The sequence below is a fragment of the Oppia nitens genome, unplaced genomic scaffold (genome assembly GCF_028296485.1).
Source record: "Oppia nitens isolate AA-2021 unplaced genomic scaffold, nextdenovo-longstitch-racon4-pilon3 scaffold6_pilon_pilon_pilon, whole genome shotgun sequence".
In the NCBI taxonomy this organism is placed as follows: Eukaryota; Metazoa; Arthropoda; class Arachnida; order Sarcoptiformes; family Oppiidae; genus Oppia; species Oppia nitens.
In genome coordinates, this window is record NW_026533250.1 from 477,750 (window position 1) to 496,624 (window position 18,875).

Consider the following 18,875-nt stretch of genomic DNA (forward strand, 5'->3'; position numbering starts at 1 on the left):
ATATAAAAACTTGTTTTTTTAATTAAATATTATTATTAATTAAAAAGAAAATGAGTGCTAACATGAATAATAATAATTTAAATTCAAATGAGTTAACACTCAATTCACAACAGCAGCCAATTAGTAGTACACTATCGCCAACATCGCCCACATTTGTCATGTCTATGTCGGACACATTGTCGGGTAACGGCAATACCAATAATTTGAGTCAAGCACAGGCATTATCGGACAGTGTGCTCAATAATCCCCAACAATTTATTGGCCGAAACGGTTCGGCCCGACAGCGAGGTTTAGTACACTCTGTAAGCATTATTGTGGAGCCGGCGATGACCGATAGCAACGATGACGACGATGGGTTCGGACCCGAGAGGCCATCAATGCCTTCCGTGTCCACTGAAAGACGTAATACAATTGCCGGACCTATTGTTGTGCTCGAAGACTATGCGTTCGGTAAGAATTGATTATATTTTTAATAACTTTAATTTTTTATATAATATTTATTATAAATTTATATAACAATACTATGATATAAACAATAAAAATTATTTTCAATATATTATGTTACAGTACAGGATTAAGATAAAAAAAGATATCAATGTTATTTTTTTAAATCAAATAATAATTATTCTATAAATTATACTTTTTATATTAATCAACTATTATTTTTTAAATTTAAATTGTTGTAATTGAAAATAAATATGGTATTTAGCTATTTTATGGATATTTTAATACACTGTTAAACATATTACTTTATTAATATTGTTTAATCATTAAAATTTCATTGTGTATTGCAACATATTATTTTATATTTATTTAGATTTTTTATGCAATATTGTTAAATTGGTAAATAAAGTAATATAAAATATTAACGGATCATTTTATCAATTTAATAACCATTGTGAAAATGCATTAATATAGTTTTAAAAAACTGTATTTATATAAATGTATAATTTATGTATTTTCCAATTCTTTATATTGCTTTTTTTAAAAATGTATAAATACTCAAAATAACTATTTTTGCATAAATTATGATTTTTTGGTCACATTGTGTGATTATATGTGTAATATTAATGACAACATTTTTGCAATTTTCATATATATATTTATTATTTATTTATATAAGCTAGTGAGTTTATGTTAAAACTTTTTAGTTTTTAAAAAATAATAATATAAAACAAAAATATACTACATTTTACTTAACATAAATGAATATACAATATGTACTGAATATATTAGGCTATAAATTAAGTAACGTTTATTAAATAACTAAATGCTGTCATATTTTTACGCGAAAAATTTTTAATATAAATTATCTTATTTATATATTTTTGTTGTTTTTTGTTGTTAGTATAATATGCCCAAGTGTTTTAATATTAAAACATAAGCAAAATAATTTACTTATATTTATTAATAATAATTTTTGCATTTAATAATTATTATCACAATAGCTCTCATTCATCTCAATTTTATTGAAAAAAATTTTAATTAAAATAAAATTACTATTTATTTTAATTTTTTGAATTAATATTTGTTATTCAGAGTGCAAAATCACAAACACATACACATTGTATTATAAATTAATATATAAATTAAATTTTCTGTCAAAATTTAATTGAGTTTCTATCATATTATCCACAACTCTCTCTCTCTCTCTCTCTCTCTCTCTCTCTCTCTCTCTCTCTATTTAATTATTTATTTACTATAGTATTTTTCTATTTATATATCTTTGTTTTACTTTTTTAATATATTTAACATAATATTTTAATTTATGATAATTACCCCTTAAATTGTATATAAAATTGTCAATTAATTTTGACAGTTAAGTTAATAAACAAAATTGTTGTTTACCAATTTCCACTGTTTTTATTGTTTATTTATAAATTCATCAATTTTTATATTAATTTACTTTCATAGACATTTATTTACAGTATTTTATATTTATATTAAATTACACTACTATATATATTATGCTTTATATCTAAATTTATATATATATATATATATATATACTGTATACATATCAATTATTTTTTATATCGTATAATTATCAATAGTATATAAGTAAAATTTATCTGACTTTTGCAGATATCATATTTGTTTGCTTGTGTGTGTTATTATAAGCATATAACAATTTTCTATGAATATGTTTGATACAAAACAACTACTAATTAGTCCACTATTTATTTCTGAGAATTCAAGTATACGTAAGAGCTTTAGTAAGAGAGAGAGAGAGAGAGAGAGAGAGAACAAAGAGAAATCATATAATAATAATACTAATGTTAAAGAATATTCTGTATAAGAGTTGATTCCCATTAGTGACTTCAATAGAGCACAATATGTCAATGCAATTGTACAAATGGTGGGAGCATTCAGTATTTATTGTATTAAATACATAGACATACCATATACATAATACATATAAATTATATAGATAGTATACTGTATATATATATATATGTATATAATTTCAATATATATATATTGAACATCAGATGTTTGGATTCTTAATCAATAATTTGAGCACAAATACCAAACACACATACATTTGAATCACAAGCAAACTCATAGAAAATCAACCCTAAAATCTTTAACACCAAATCAAACCTAATAGTGGGCACCAAATAGAAAATTCTTATATATTATATGTTTCTTACAATCATCTGATTCTTGTACTAAACTTGTTTATCGGTAAAACAGTGACATATAATAATTTATAAATAAACTAAATTACATACATTTTTGCTTATTTTTTTATTTACAACTATAGTCAATAAATGCCTTTTTGTGTTTCGATAACTTTCGGCACACTATACTTATTTGACATTTTAGGGCCACCCCTGTCCTCCCATTCCTTCACTCAAGCGTTGAATGCATTGATTTCTTTTAGATTAACATTACATTACATTATTTATTTCGCCGACACTCCAATGACGTTATACTTTTACAACATAACAATATATATGATATATATATATATATAAATTTATACATATATACTATACCGGTATAATAATAATACATACCTATAATAATAGATTAGATGTATAAAATAAATCCTACATTAAAATCAATATTTATTTTTTATATTTATAGTATATATAAGATATATAAAAATAAAAATTTTAATAATTAACTATATTTTAGATAATTGATATTTTAATTTATAATAATATATTTAAGTTGCTTTCTAAATATGTAGATTAAATTATTGATTAAAACTGGTCTCATATAAAATAATTATAGTATATTAATAATACTATATATAGTATATATTACAGTATGTATTATATAATGAACAGTATATGGATCAGTGTTCAAAATAATTGTCATTTAAATTATCTATCTTTTTATATTAAATTGTTTTATTGTTCAAACATCAAAGCAATTATATATGCTTTTAATATTTACCGATAGAATAATAATACTGTATATGAAAAATATTTTAAATCAAGTTAATAATATTTAAATTATTTATTTTTAGTATAAAAATAATTTTATTATATAATTTAAACAAAATAATGTTTATTTTATATTTAATCAGACCATTCAAAATGATAATTATAAAAACTTTTAATTTTTTTTTTTTGAATTAAATTCTCTATTCAACTGTATATTTGCATTATAATCACATTTTATCTATTTATCTTAAATTATATTATTGAATTCACTGTCAACTTGTTTTCAATTAAGAGTTTTTTGTTAGCACTATAAATGATAGTACATTTGGTATTACACAATAGACATTGAAAATCATTGAATACACATATTATACATAAAATACTTACACAAAAAACAACATACATATAATCATTGTACACTCAAAACCATAAATACATTTATATATATATATATATATATATATAAATGGATATATTATGTAATACATAAAATTAATGCATTTTGGTTGTTAGCAAAGTTGTCGGGGAGAAAGATTGCGATATATTAAAATGGCAAATATTATCGATTAAAATGTCTATATTTTTATAATTATTTAGTAAACAAAATATATGTATAGTCTTACTAAACAGATAAATGGATAAATTTAGTTAACAAATTATTGTCTTTTATTTAATACATTATATGATATACAGTATACCTCAAGTAACTAATAAGATTTGTGTATGTATATATGTATGTATGTGTATGTGTATGTGTGTGTGTGTGTGTGTGTGTGTGTGTGTGTGTGTGTGTGTGTGTGTGTGTTCAAATAATTAGGCAATATTTAATTTTAATACTTAATTACTATAATAAATAATTTTATTATGAATTACTCGCAGTATGCATAACAATGGTTACAATAATTGTATTGATTTGATATGATATGATAATATCATATTTGATAAATTATGATGGAATTAAAACAAACAAAAAAATATATGTAATTTAATTTTAAAAATAAATTCTAATGTATTATAGGTCTTAGTTTGAGTTTAAGCATTTATTTTATTGTATAATCAAAGTATTTTATGTTATATATCGTACATATCTTTAAAAACATTCACAAATAATTATTTTTATAAATCTGTGTATTTGTTGTGTTCATAATATACAGTCATTAACTGAGTTTTGTTATAACGATATTTGTTTGAATGCCTATAAAAATTTTCAGCATTTAATCGATGACATAAACTCTGTACTATTGAATATATATTACATCAGGAATTAAACTATTATAACAAAATGTCAACATTTAGTGCAAGAAATTTACAAATTTGCAAATTAAAAATATAAGATAAGAATCTTATTCTAATTAAACAAAACAAAAATATTTTTAAAAGTGTTTTCCTTTAATTTAAAAGTATATTAAGAGTGACAGTGATATAAATACATATATAATATTACTCTTTATATAATAATATATATATATATATACTTAAACAGTATATCATATAAAAGTGAATATTCTAGCATTTTGTTATACTTTGTAACAAAACATTATGTTTTAAACATAACAGACATAAATATATTGAAAACATATATAACAGTGACGTTTGTTTTGTCCTATTATAAAACATACAACAATTTGTTTTCCACTAATATATTAGTTGAAAAATTTATTTTCTTTATCACACAGTAAAAAAATAGTGAAAATATATTGCATTTTCAATACACTAAACATAACACATATACTATATATAGTGAAATAAAACATTTTTGTGTGTGCTTTCAATTCAATCGATTTGACACAAGATTTATATAACTTATAATAAAAAATGTGTTTTTTGTTATATTTCTAGACATTAATTCATTGCCCATTTTTTTGTCAGTGAAAAAACCAAATTTAATATTTTTGCGTAAAAAGCAATTACTCGATAAATAGCAGCCATACAATTGATAGTTTAAGTGTTATGTAAGCAAACAAACGATATTTTTTTATAATTATAATTCTATAAATTTATCATAAATGCCTATCATTTATATTTATAAATAGTTTTTTTGAATAGTAATATTGTGTTTACATTAAAAACAACAAACAAAACACAAAAAACAAGATAATATTATAGTTATAATCAATTGAATTAGAGATTTTGACAAACATTGGTTAATATAGATATCAACCAACAATTCATTAATGGTCTTCAATAAAAATAAAATTGTTGATTTTCAATTCAATTCAAAAAGTCATTATCTATTATTGATGTATTGTAGTAATGTTTGCTTTATGATAATTATATTTTATATATATATATATATATATATATATATATATTAGATAATTATTTATATACAAACATCAATGAACAAAAATCTTGCTAACTGCATTTTTTATACATTATTAATTTTTTATATAATTCAATATATATATATATATATATATATATATATATATATATATATAATATTTGTATATTAAATGAATTATCAAGTGTATGTTTACTTAGCAATCCAAAATATGTATTAATATTTTATATGCTAAATGAAAACTGACACACACACAAAGTTTATTATTATTATTAATAATAATAATAGTTTTTTACTATACACTAGTATAACTAAATTTAAGTAAACATTTTTTTTGAGTTTCATAAAAAACATTCATTAATTTTAGAATTAATATACCTTATTATAATATTATCATATAGACTACTATATTAAAACTATAATAATTTTGTTTATTTTAATGTAAAAATAGAATTAACGTTAAAATTAAATTATTATACTTCTATTTTAATATATTCATTATATTTTTTGTTTGTTTGAATATTATAGAAATATATGTAGTAATTGTTGAATCATAGTCATCTTAATAAATCAATAATTGAAGCTAAATATATTTTTTTAATTTATAAATATTACATAAGAAATGTCATTATTTGTCTATAATTCATATATTATGTATAAATAGAAAATGTACTTGTTTAATGTTATTAATATACAATTAAATAATTATTTCAATAAGATAAACAAACACATAAAAATATTATATAATGTTACAATATTTAGTTACATAGTATATAAAGTTATATACAGTATATGACTAATAAAAATTAGATTATACAATTAATTTTTCTAAACATTTATAAGATTTATCAAAATTCAATTAATATTAACTAAATTATAAAAATAAACATACATATCATATATATATATATATATATATAATTAAAGAGTGGGTTTCAATTTATTAGTAAAAATAGTTTATGTAAGTAAATGTCAATATTCACTGTTTATTTAGTACTGTTTTTTATATACTGTATAAATTGTAAACGTATATAATTGCTCTAATCCCAGATACTCAATGGACATACAATATTATATTATATTATAGTTAAGCGTATTGTATTTCTTTCATTGATATAGATTTATATTTTAATAGTTTTTATAAGTTATACACATCATAAATATATATAAATATATATTTGTATATCTCCCACATAAATTTATATATCTATATAAAAACATATAAATGCATAAAATATTATTTGAAATTTATTATATGATAATAATGTATTTTTGTATTTATAACTGTAATTACATACCTTTATTTTATTATAATTTATTTGATCTTTCTATACGAGCTCTTTCTTTATGAAATAGCAAACCTTTTTTCAATATTTATATCTATTTTTAGATAAATTTTTATTTTCATTATCAGAAAAAATTATTATTATATAAAAATCATATAAATGTTTTTTGAATAGCAAAATAAAATCTTATAACTCAAGTTGTTGTATAACAAAAAAAAAAGATTTTTCGAAAAATCAAATATTATATGACAAATATACTAACATTTATATCAATTTTAATCTTTTCAATTTTAAATATTTTGTGTAAATACACCCATAAAAGATTTTGTATATTTTTTCATAGCATAAAATTATAAATTAAATTTTTTTCAAACTAAAATTTTATTTAACATATCTAGTAGTAGTACTTTACACTACATTTACTGTGTTTATACAGCATATACTTTTAACTAACAAAAAAAAGCTTTCGTATGATAAGTGGTTATGTTATTAGAAATGTTAGTTTTGTTTACACAAAACCAAATGCAAATGTCATACCAAATGTCTAGCATTTTATGTATTATAAAATCACTATATTTTGAATGTCAGTACATTTTTGAATACTAAAACTTACGGTATAATTATAATAGTTTTATAAACTATATACACTAAATTATTACAAGTAAATGTCTATTATAAATCACTGATATAAATTATGATTTAATAGCATCATTTATTAATTGATATAAGATAACACTGTATAACCAATTTTAATAATTATAATAATAATCTTATCAACTTTATAAAAATTATGATTTATGAAAGGAGTATAGGTTGCTAATAATAAATGAATGATTATAAATTTGTCATTATATATAAGTATATATACTATACTGTATTATTTAATATCAACAAATTGATTACAATATATTCGAGAGCTTAATAACAAATAAATATTTAACATATTTACTGTAATTTACGTTATTATCAGATTTATTGGCTAAAAGATCTTTATTGAGTTTTTTTTTAATTTTTGCATATTATATACACGGATACAATGTGTGTCATCAATAAAAATAACAATTTTGTTTTGCTTTGTTTTGTAAAAATTTATATTAATTATAATGTATTGGTAATTATATAACTATTATAAATAAAACAATTTCCAATAGCAATCCTTTTTAACATAATCTTAAGTTAATTATATTATAATCGTTTATACTATTAATTGTGTATCTTATTGTTGTCTCGACTGCTCACAGATTATTTAATCTATGATACAATAGAAGTATATATAAAAGTATATATTATATATAGTATTATTATATAATAATACTAAATAGCTATTTCCGATTTATTGCCTAATTTTATTATACAATATGACTAATGAGGTACACATTACTCTAATATTAGCCTCATTTCAAATAATAACTTAGCTATTTATATAATAGTATAAAATTATTTTATATATAAATAGATATATAAATAGATTTAACAATAAAAAATCGTTGATATAGTAATTGAATAGTACTATAAAACTATTATTAGTGTTAATCAACACAAAGTCTTAAAATTAATATACAGTTCATTGAGAAGTAAAATGAAAAATAATTGAAGCGAAATAAATGTTATTTCAAATTTAATCTCATATTTAAATAATAATAATAATTAAAAAAAAGTTTGTAAGGAATGTTTTCTGCATATTTGGCATAAAATTTGAATTAACTCTGAATTTAATATCGCTTTTATTCAGTGTTTGTTATAAAAGAATATATTAAAATATTTTTTAATGAATTAATATTATGAAAAATATTAAATTATGAATTTCTTGTGATTTTTCATTCATTCATCTAAGAGCACAACTCTCTCTCTCTCTCTTTCTTTCTTTCTTTATCTCTCTCACACACACATACATAATTTACATACATACACACACACACACACACACACACACACACACACACACACACACACACACACACAGACACATATATATATACATAAATACTAAAAAATGAAATCAAAATTGAATTTGATTATCTATTCAAAACAACACAATTTATAAATTGATTTGTTGACTAATTTTTATTATTCAGATAAAAAAAACGTAAATTTTTAATAAAACTATTTAATATAAAATCATATATTTCTTAAGTAAATTTTAATAAAATCATTTTGAATAATATTTACTTATAAAATCTTTATTATTAAAAAAATATTTACTACTTATTTTTGTTGAGATTTGAATTAAGTATTCGACTAATTATTGTCAATCAAATCGTATCCGAGAGGTATTAAAAAACCCGACACTAACTTAACTAATAAATGTCGTCAAATGATAATTTAATAAAACTAACATTTGAAGTAAATTTAGGTAATTTACTAATTGACAACAACATTACTTTAGGCATCCAGTCATATAACAGTAACATTCAATTTTAACAAAATGTTTTTATTAAAAAAACATCGATTTTATTATATACTGGGATGATATATTGTGTACATAAAATTAAATGTTTTTTTTTGAATGTAAATTGACAATTAAATATAATTACACTAATATCAATATAATTTTATATACTCAATTATTTAAATTATACAATATATCTTATATCATATATCAATATTCAAATTTATTAGAATGTTTCTAAAATAGTTACTAAAAAATAATAATAATAAAATATACTATTAATATATATATATATATATAATAACAATTTCTAAGAAATGATATTACATAATAAATTAAAAATAATAAAAATTTATAGTTTTATATTATTTTATAGTATTTTATAAAGTTATATATATATATATATTTGTAATATCACATAAACTGTTTAAAATGCAGAATACGTTTCCATTTAATTAAGATTTAGTATAAAATTTTTCTAATACTAAAGTTATGAGGTTTTAAAGAATATATCAATATAACTATAAAACTAGAATTTTATTTCAAAATATGTCTCACAATTTTTAATCTTAAATATTGATATAAAATATTTTATAGACTTAAAAAAACAAATATCAATTCAACACTATAATGGCAAATGTATTGCCATATTTCACATAAATTAGTCTTTAATGGCTTTATATTTATAAAACAGTTATCTATAAAAGTCCTGTAAGTCTTTTTTGATTAAAAATAAAAAGTCACAGAATATTCTGTTTTTGTCTCTCATTGTATATGTAGTGAAACTATAATATAAACTCTCTCTCTCTCTCTCTTTCTTTCTTTCTCTCTCTCACACTCTCTCTCACTCATTCACTTACTTTCATACAATATATTCTAACATTTATTTTTATTACGAAAAAATACAACTTTTAATTTGTTTTTTATTTGTCATACAATTACTAACTAAGGTTCTCATATAATGTAATTAATTAGATTTCATTGCATTTTTGCGATAAAAAAAACTTAAACTCAAACACACACTGAATATTATTATCGTTATTAAAACTACTATTAAATTACTATTAAAACAGAAGTAAGCCATTTGCATAACTAATGGATTTTCAAAATATAAAACTTTTATTATTATTATAAAACATTAATTAATAATTTCAATTAGAGGCCAGTGTGATCATCAACATATTTTCATTTTCTGTAATTGATAAAATAAATTATTAGTTGACTTATTTAAAAAACTTAATTGAACATTGACTACTTATATTTATTTATAACAATATCTATAATAATAATATTAATATAAAATTATTAGTATCATTATTATTATTGTAACAAACAATAATGCCTAAAAGTACTTAATCTGAACAAATATCTGTATAATACAGGTGACACCTGAACAGTTGGTTAGTATCGATAAAAAAAGAGTTATATTTTATCATTTAATTTGATGTGACACATGTGCCATACATTTACTTATAGTGTCACTAAATTTATGTCTTAAATTACTTAATCACAACAACAACACAGTATATTCACGTGACAATCAAAATCTCTCTCTGTTTTTAATTTACGTTTAATACCTCTTAAGTGGTTTAGTGTTTAAATTGAGGAGAAAAACATTGACAAACAATATTACCGGTAAATAATACAATAGTGTAATCCCATCGATAAGGCATACATTGCCATTAAAATTAAATGTATGTTATATACAGTATTTATATTATATATTTAATTTATAATATACAGTGTGTACATATTATATATAGAAATAAGTTATATAGTAAAATATACTGTACTGTATAATTTTGTCAGATATTTAAAAAAATATTACATATTTTATCAGATAATAAATATTAATTATTTTTAAATAAATTATATGTTACATAAAATATTGAGAGAGAAAGATATATATATATATATATATATTGTATCTAATGTTAATTTTTATGAATTGCAGGTAATATATTGTAATTCCCCGTTGAGTTGGGGTTTAATTTTAGATAAACTGTCCTATTGTTGCCTTTAAATTAGGCAATATTTTCATTAGGACCTTACAGTTGTATACAAAATGGTTTATAAATGGCAAATGATAAATGATTTCAATTCATTAGAGAATTATATCTCTTACAATGTTTTTTCGTCATTTACAGTATAATAATTGATTTAACAATTAGTTTTTTGATATTTAATAGATAAAAAAGGCTAAATGTAAACTAATTTACAAATAACAGTAATGATTATAATTATAGCTTTTTTATTTTTGTACGTAAAGCCATCGCATAAAACAATTATATATACAATATTTATATACAGTATTGTTAAAAATAAACTTTATATAAAATGTCAATTAATTAGTTGCTTCATATCTTAGTTTTTTTAAACAATTTTATTATAAATACCGTATATTTTTATAATTATTATTAGTACATAATATTAAATGTCAAACAAGTTTAACAAATTAGTAAAATAAGTTTTTTTAAACATAAACTTTAATGGAAAAATATATAAATATTACTTAAGCATTTTGAAAATTTTCAATCATAATAATTATTTTCAAAAATAGTATCAGTGTTTATTGTGAAAAAAGTTAATCGATTAGAAAAATCAAAATATTATATTGCATTTATATATAAAAATAATAATTATTCTTATGTATATTTATATATATATAAATTATACTGTATATAGCTTACTGATAGATTTTAACTATTTATAGACACTGTGTTATTGTAATATTACCTTTATGTTGGTTATGCCTCAAGAAATATCCGAAAAAATCATTGAATATACAAATAATATAAGCAAACAAATCGCAACTTTTTTTATGATACAGTATATAAAAATTATTTTACATACAATTCTTTACAAATGTATATTTTTTAAAATGATTGAACAGAATATTCTATACTTAATATTCAATATGTAATGTTTTGAAATAAGTTTTGTATATTTTTATTTAAAAAAAATTATTTAAAAATTGATATTATTTTTTTCATTCAATACATTCGAATACAAAACATACTAATGATAAAACTCAACGGGAGTTACAAAACGATAGTTTGATTTTTTTTAATGAAAAACTTTATCTTATTTTTTATATTTCCTACTAAATTACCTACAGATTGTATGTAAAGTACAGTAGATATTATATTACTTTATATACAAAATATAAAACATGTAACTGTATCTCATATATATGATATAAATATTATATATATTAAATACAGTATAAATTTTCTTAATTATAATAATTTTTTCGTATAAATTTCTTGGTAATATATTAATATTTTTATATAAACTTCTAATGGTTCAATAATTGATATTACGATAAAATACAATATAATAGATTTTTTGAAACTTAAAATATAGTTACTCAAAATATTTTATAACAATTTATTAATAATATTTATTTATTTTATAATATTTTAAACAATTAATACACGAAAGCAGATTTAAATTAAATTTGACTTAATATGAAAATTCTTAATATACAGTATTATTAGTTGTAGTTATATATTTTAAAGTTTATTTTTTCACAAAGTTTTCAATTGTTTAGCAATTTTTTTATTAACTATCTATGATATATTCATATTTGCATTATTATCTTATTATATATAAATACAGTACAATATAAATGTTATTATTCACAATTTATAACTAATTAAAATTTCTATTTTAAGACATTTTATAACATAAATTGAATATTTGTTAAGTGAATAAAAGAGGTATTGTATGCAAAATACGTTTAAAATATTCTTTATGTTAAACTGATTAGAATGTTGTTTAAATATATACAGAATATTTGTATACATATATAAATAGGATATTTTTAATATTATACATACGGTATATACAATATATTTTAGCATCTATTGTGTATTGAAATTTTCATTTTATTTCAAATACTGTATACTATTTATTGATTTTTATTTATAAATGAATTTAATCAGTTTTTTTATTATTATTTGTATGTTACAGAAAACACACACACACACATAGATTATATTAAAAATAAATTGACAAAAAAATATTTACTCAACAAAAATCAGTATATAATGTATATATTTATATGTTATCTCAATTCAATGTATACGGTATTATGAAATAAATGTATTTTTTCTGAATAAAAATATCCGCATATTTTATATACATTATAATAACATTAAGTTTAGATTTTGTTTATGAATAATGAAAAATATAGTATTTATTTTATGTGGGTTTATTGGTAATAATTTATGAGTAAATATGTCTAATTAGATAAATAAAAAAATAATTATAAGCACTATTATTATATTTAATTATATATTTTTTGTAATTAACTATATTCAAAATAAAAAAATTTTATTATAATAATTATGATGCTTAAATGACTTTTGTTAGAAATTTAAAATAAATATAAATATATTTAGATTTTTATTCAATAATTTGTCGTTGTCTGAGCACATAATTATAAACAAGTTTATTACTTACACAGAGTGTAATAATTAAAAAAAAATAATATTTAGATATATTTACAAGAAAATAATAAATTAAATGTTTGTATTCTTTAAAAACATATTAAAAACTATATATATATATATATAATTATTTATTACATAAATTTTAATTGAAAAAAATCTAAATAAAAAATAGATGAATTTTGAGTAATAAATGTGGGCACATATCATACTAATAGATAACATACTACTGTATAAAACTCGAATTATCATGATAACTTTTTTAATTTAAAGATAAATGTTATTTATTTAACTACATTTGTAAATATTTAAAATTTTACTAGTTTAATGTTTATAATAGTTTATATGTATTCTTTAATTTTATCAAGGTTCTTTACATAAATTATGATTTTTTTTCATTTATACTTTTCAATTACTGCTATAAATCCATGTAATAGTTAAACATAATATACAGTACATTATATTTATATTGTATAGAATAATATGATATTTTGTGTACAAATTTTTATACTAGAATTCAGTTAAATTTGTTTAAACAAATAAATATTTGAATTTAAAAACTCGATTCTATTGGTTATATTGAGAGTTGTTTAAACAAACTTTATATAAACTTATTAATAGTTAAGGCCTTGAAAACTATTTTATAATAAATTGATTATTTAATATTTTTATAATAAATTAGCACTAAATAAATATATATTATTATAATAATAAGCTAGTTAGACAGTGACATAAAAATTATAATTTCATTATTTAAATATTATGCAATAATAACAGTAAATGTTGAATTAATTTTTATTTTAAATATATATTTGCTTTTTAAGATATTTTTTAAATATTATTTTAATTTTTATAATAAAAATACTAAGTTTGAATTAATTTAATAATCTTCAATTTATTAACTTATTTGAGGAATAATTTATTAAAAGTCTTTTAGTATTTTTTGAAAAAATTATATTATTTTATATTTTAAAAATTAATTACTATTAGCAATAATTTATTTTAAAAATTTATTTAAAAATATTATTATACATTATTAAGAAAACAAAGAATTATATTTATTGTATAGATTTTATTATCAAAAATAATAATACATTTAATTTTTATATATCTTTAGAAACGCCACGAAAGGCACGAGAAGAGGACGACATCGTGCAGTCAATTATAGTAAGTATTAATTTATTATTAAAATTATTTTTATTTTTTAAAAAATAATAATTTACATAAATGTATGATATCTATGATTACTTTAGCCGTCAATTTATGTGAATTTAGTTTTATATACATAAACTCGTCTTATATAACTTTATATATATATATATTTAAAAGGATTGTGTGCACACTATTATGAAATTTATGGCACCATTAATTCAATATATGTTTTTATATATTATATATATATATATATATATATATATATCATATATATAACATATCGTGTATACAGTACTTGTTTATCTTTATATATATCATGTATATAGAATCTTATATAATAATACTATATTATAATAGTGTCATACATTACTGAATTAATATTTTTATATATAATATTTAAATATTCTTATTATATATAAAATAAGTTATTATTGTTGAAGAATATTCTATGAGTCAGTTAACAAATAAGTCCCAGTATTTATGTATTTATTATATCCAGTTTATGATACAATTATAATTTCTATATGTAAATACAGATTCTATATGTATATAGACTGATATATAAATTATATATAATATATGAGCAAATTTGCGTATATATTGTAAATTGTTTTGTAATGATATCTTTAAAATAAATTTTTGTTTTACTTTTCTTCTTAAAAATATTGTTCAAAAAGTCGTTGACATCTATAGTTATATCCAATGAATTTGATGACTCTATTTCTCTCCTTTTTTGTGCTGATATTATTGAATATAAATTATATTATATATATATATATATATCACTATAACTTAACATTAGTGTAAAACAGTAGTATTCTTAAACCAGTAGTCTCTGTCTACCAGTATTTTAGCCACCATTACTATCATAGAGTAGATGTGTACCGATTTGCGCATATATCATGTTTATCTTCATATGTTTGCACTTTAAATGCACTGTACATTAACTATACAAACCGAGTTAGTGAGTGAGTGAGTGAGTGAGTGAGTGAGTGAGTGAGTGAGTGAGTGAGTGAGTGAGTGAGTGAGTGAGTGAGTGAGTGAGTGAGTGAGTGAGTGAGTGAGTGTGTGAGTGAGTGAGTGAGTGAGAGAGAAAGAGAGAAATATTGGCTATTATTTTGTATGTTGTGATACACAATGCAATATATTTATTTGTATTTCAATTGCAATGACATTGAATTTCACAATAAACGAAATTATTTTTTTTATTGTATTGTTATATAAATTTTATATATATAGATTAGTATACCAAATATAGATATCAATATATTTATAATATATTATCCAAAATTGGTTATCACTGACAGACAGAGAGACAAATCCTAAAAGCTTTTACTTCACTAAAGACTACTTTCATTTGTTTCAGTTATATATTCAATATATATATTAATAAAGACATTTCAATGACATAATATATTTTAATAAAATATATTGCAAACTAATAAATAAAGTCATATCCACTTATGATAATAGATACTAAACTATAGTATATTTAACTTTAAGGCATTTATCATATGACAAATGGATATACACTCCGGTAAAAAATATTCTAAACAATATATATATTAATTTATATAATAATGTATTATGAGATACGATATATGAGATAAAAATATAAGTATATCCTACAGTATATATTGTAGATGAGTATAGTTTATGAGCTTATAATTGATTTGATGGATCAAATTAATCTATCACATCATTTTCAATTTTATATATATTTATTATTTATATATTTGTATGATATATTCATCAAAATTAAAGCACTCACACTAACATTTTCATTTAAAAAAGTTGAAACTATAAATAAAATTTTGAGTAAAAATTAATTAATTTTTAATAAGTTATAAAATTAATAGAAAATATTCATTACATCAAAATTAATGAACACATACTTTAGATAAAAAAATATTTTTTTAGTCATTAATTTAAAAAAACAAATTATTAATATTATTAATTTTATTATGATTTTTTTTGTTGATGTTGAAATACTAAGATAATGTTTATCAAAAATTATTAATAATAATATATTTAATTTGTGTGCACGTGTTTAGGCTCACGCCCGGCTCCGTAAGGAAGAGTTCGCGCGACTACTTGAAGAACACGCGCAGATCGTCAACGAAATTAATAGAGCGGAGACCAGTCTATTGTGATCATCACCATCACTGACCAATAACTAACCACACCATATACTATATTTATATATATATATATACTATATATATATATATCCATATAATAATCATTGGGATTTGTGGTAAATTTAAAAAAACAACAACAAAAAACAATTGTTTTAAAAGCCAAATATTTAATATGTATTATAGTCAATGAAAATCAGTTAATTTATTTAATGAAAAACAATTTGTTAACAAATTACTTATAAAATAGAAGATCAATAATAACAATAAATAACAATAATATTCGGTAAAAAAACAATTTATAAGTATATCAGTTATGAGTTAAACATATAAAATAAAACTCATACATTAATATTTGTATATTAATATAAATAAATGTCTTATTGTATATTAAGAAAATAAAAATGTCTTAAAGAAATGAATCCCAGTGTTGTCTACTACTATAATAACCTCACATTTATAATCATATATTTATATATATATAAACACCGGGAGTTCAGTCATATTTGTTATGTCTATATAGGAAAATGACCCATAATTTCCCAACTCATCTAGTTTTTAAAAATTGGTCACCAAAATAATAATAATGTATCAAATTTATATAAATATTAAATATAAAAAAACAAATTATTTCATTTGATTTTTTAAAATGTTGTTTAGACTTATAGATACAATTATTATATTGTTATAAAAAATATTATATATAATTTTACATTGAAATTATTTGTGGATAAATGATTATATATTTAAAATGTGTTTTTAATTTGATGGATGTTTATTTTGATAAAAATATAATTAATATTGATAATTATTAATCATTTTAATTATTTTTGAACTTTATATTTAAATTATTGTATATTCATTTTATAACTACTATATGTTACCTAAATATTTAAGTAAATAATAAAATAAAAATAATAAAATTCCAAATAAATGTAAAATATACAGGAGATGATGAGCTATATTATTAAAGGGCAAATTTAACAATATATTAAACATTAAAATTAAACTTTTCAATTATCTATTAATATATATCTATTTATATTTAAAACAAATTTATATATTATAATCTAATATAATTGATTATAAAATATTTTAATATATAATTGAAGCCATTAAATTTGAAACTATAGTTTAAAAGTATCATATAATGTAAAGGTATAATGTAATGGGTTTGGGATATAAATTTTTGATATAAATTGAAAATAATCAATAATATATTTGATATTAAATATAAAAAATATAATATCAAAAGATTGAATAGCCAGTCAAATCACAAATAGAGATCATAAATAAATTAAGGAAAAAAAATCTTAATATTTTTGTCATTTTAGATTTCAAATGTTAATTTAGATTTAAAGCAAATATATATTTTATTTTCATATAAAACTATCTAACAATATCTAGGATTTTGTTAAAAATATCATTAAAATCTTAAAATATCAAATAAAATGTTTTACTCTATAATTTTTGCCCGTAATAGTATTGCTCACTCTCTGTAATAAATCGTATGAAATATTTCCCCAAAAATTATTAGTATACTTTGTGTATTTTTTTTTATTTTACATAAATATATAACTCATGTTAATAATAAAAATTATAAAAACATAAATTTAAAAAAAATTTGTAAAACAAATATCATAAAACTAAGGAACAATTTAAGTATAATTTGTTAATAATTGTAATTTTATTTTATATTTAATAAGTCTATTAGTAATTGTATAATGTATTCATTTTATGATATGTTGCTTATATTAATATTCTATTCTTA

General features: G+C 19.1%; 1 protein-coding gene across 1 annotated transcript; it reads left to right on the top strand.

Annotated features, from left to right (window-relative positions):
- The first annotated feature begins 58 nt into the window (after positions 1-58).
- LOC128962530 (uncharacterized) lies at positions 59-17,175 on the top strand. Its single transcript, XM_054308906.1, has 3 exons — positions 59-450; positions 14,929-14,978; positions 17,021-17,175. Exons 1-3 carry the CDS (start codon positions 63-65, stop codon positions 17,117-17,119), a joined length of 537 nt encoding a protein of 178 aa, XP_054164881.1. The 5' UTR covers positions 59-62; the 3' UTR covers positions 17,120-17,175.
- The last annotated feature ends 1,700 nt before the right edge of the window (positions 17,176-18,875 follow it).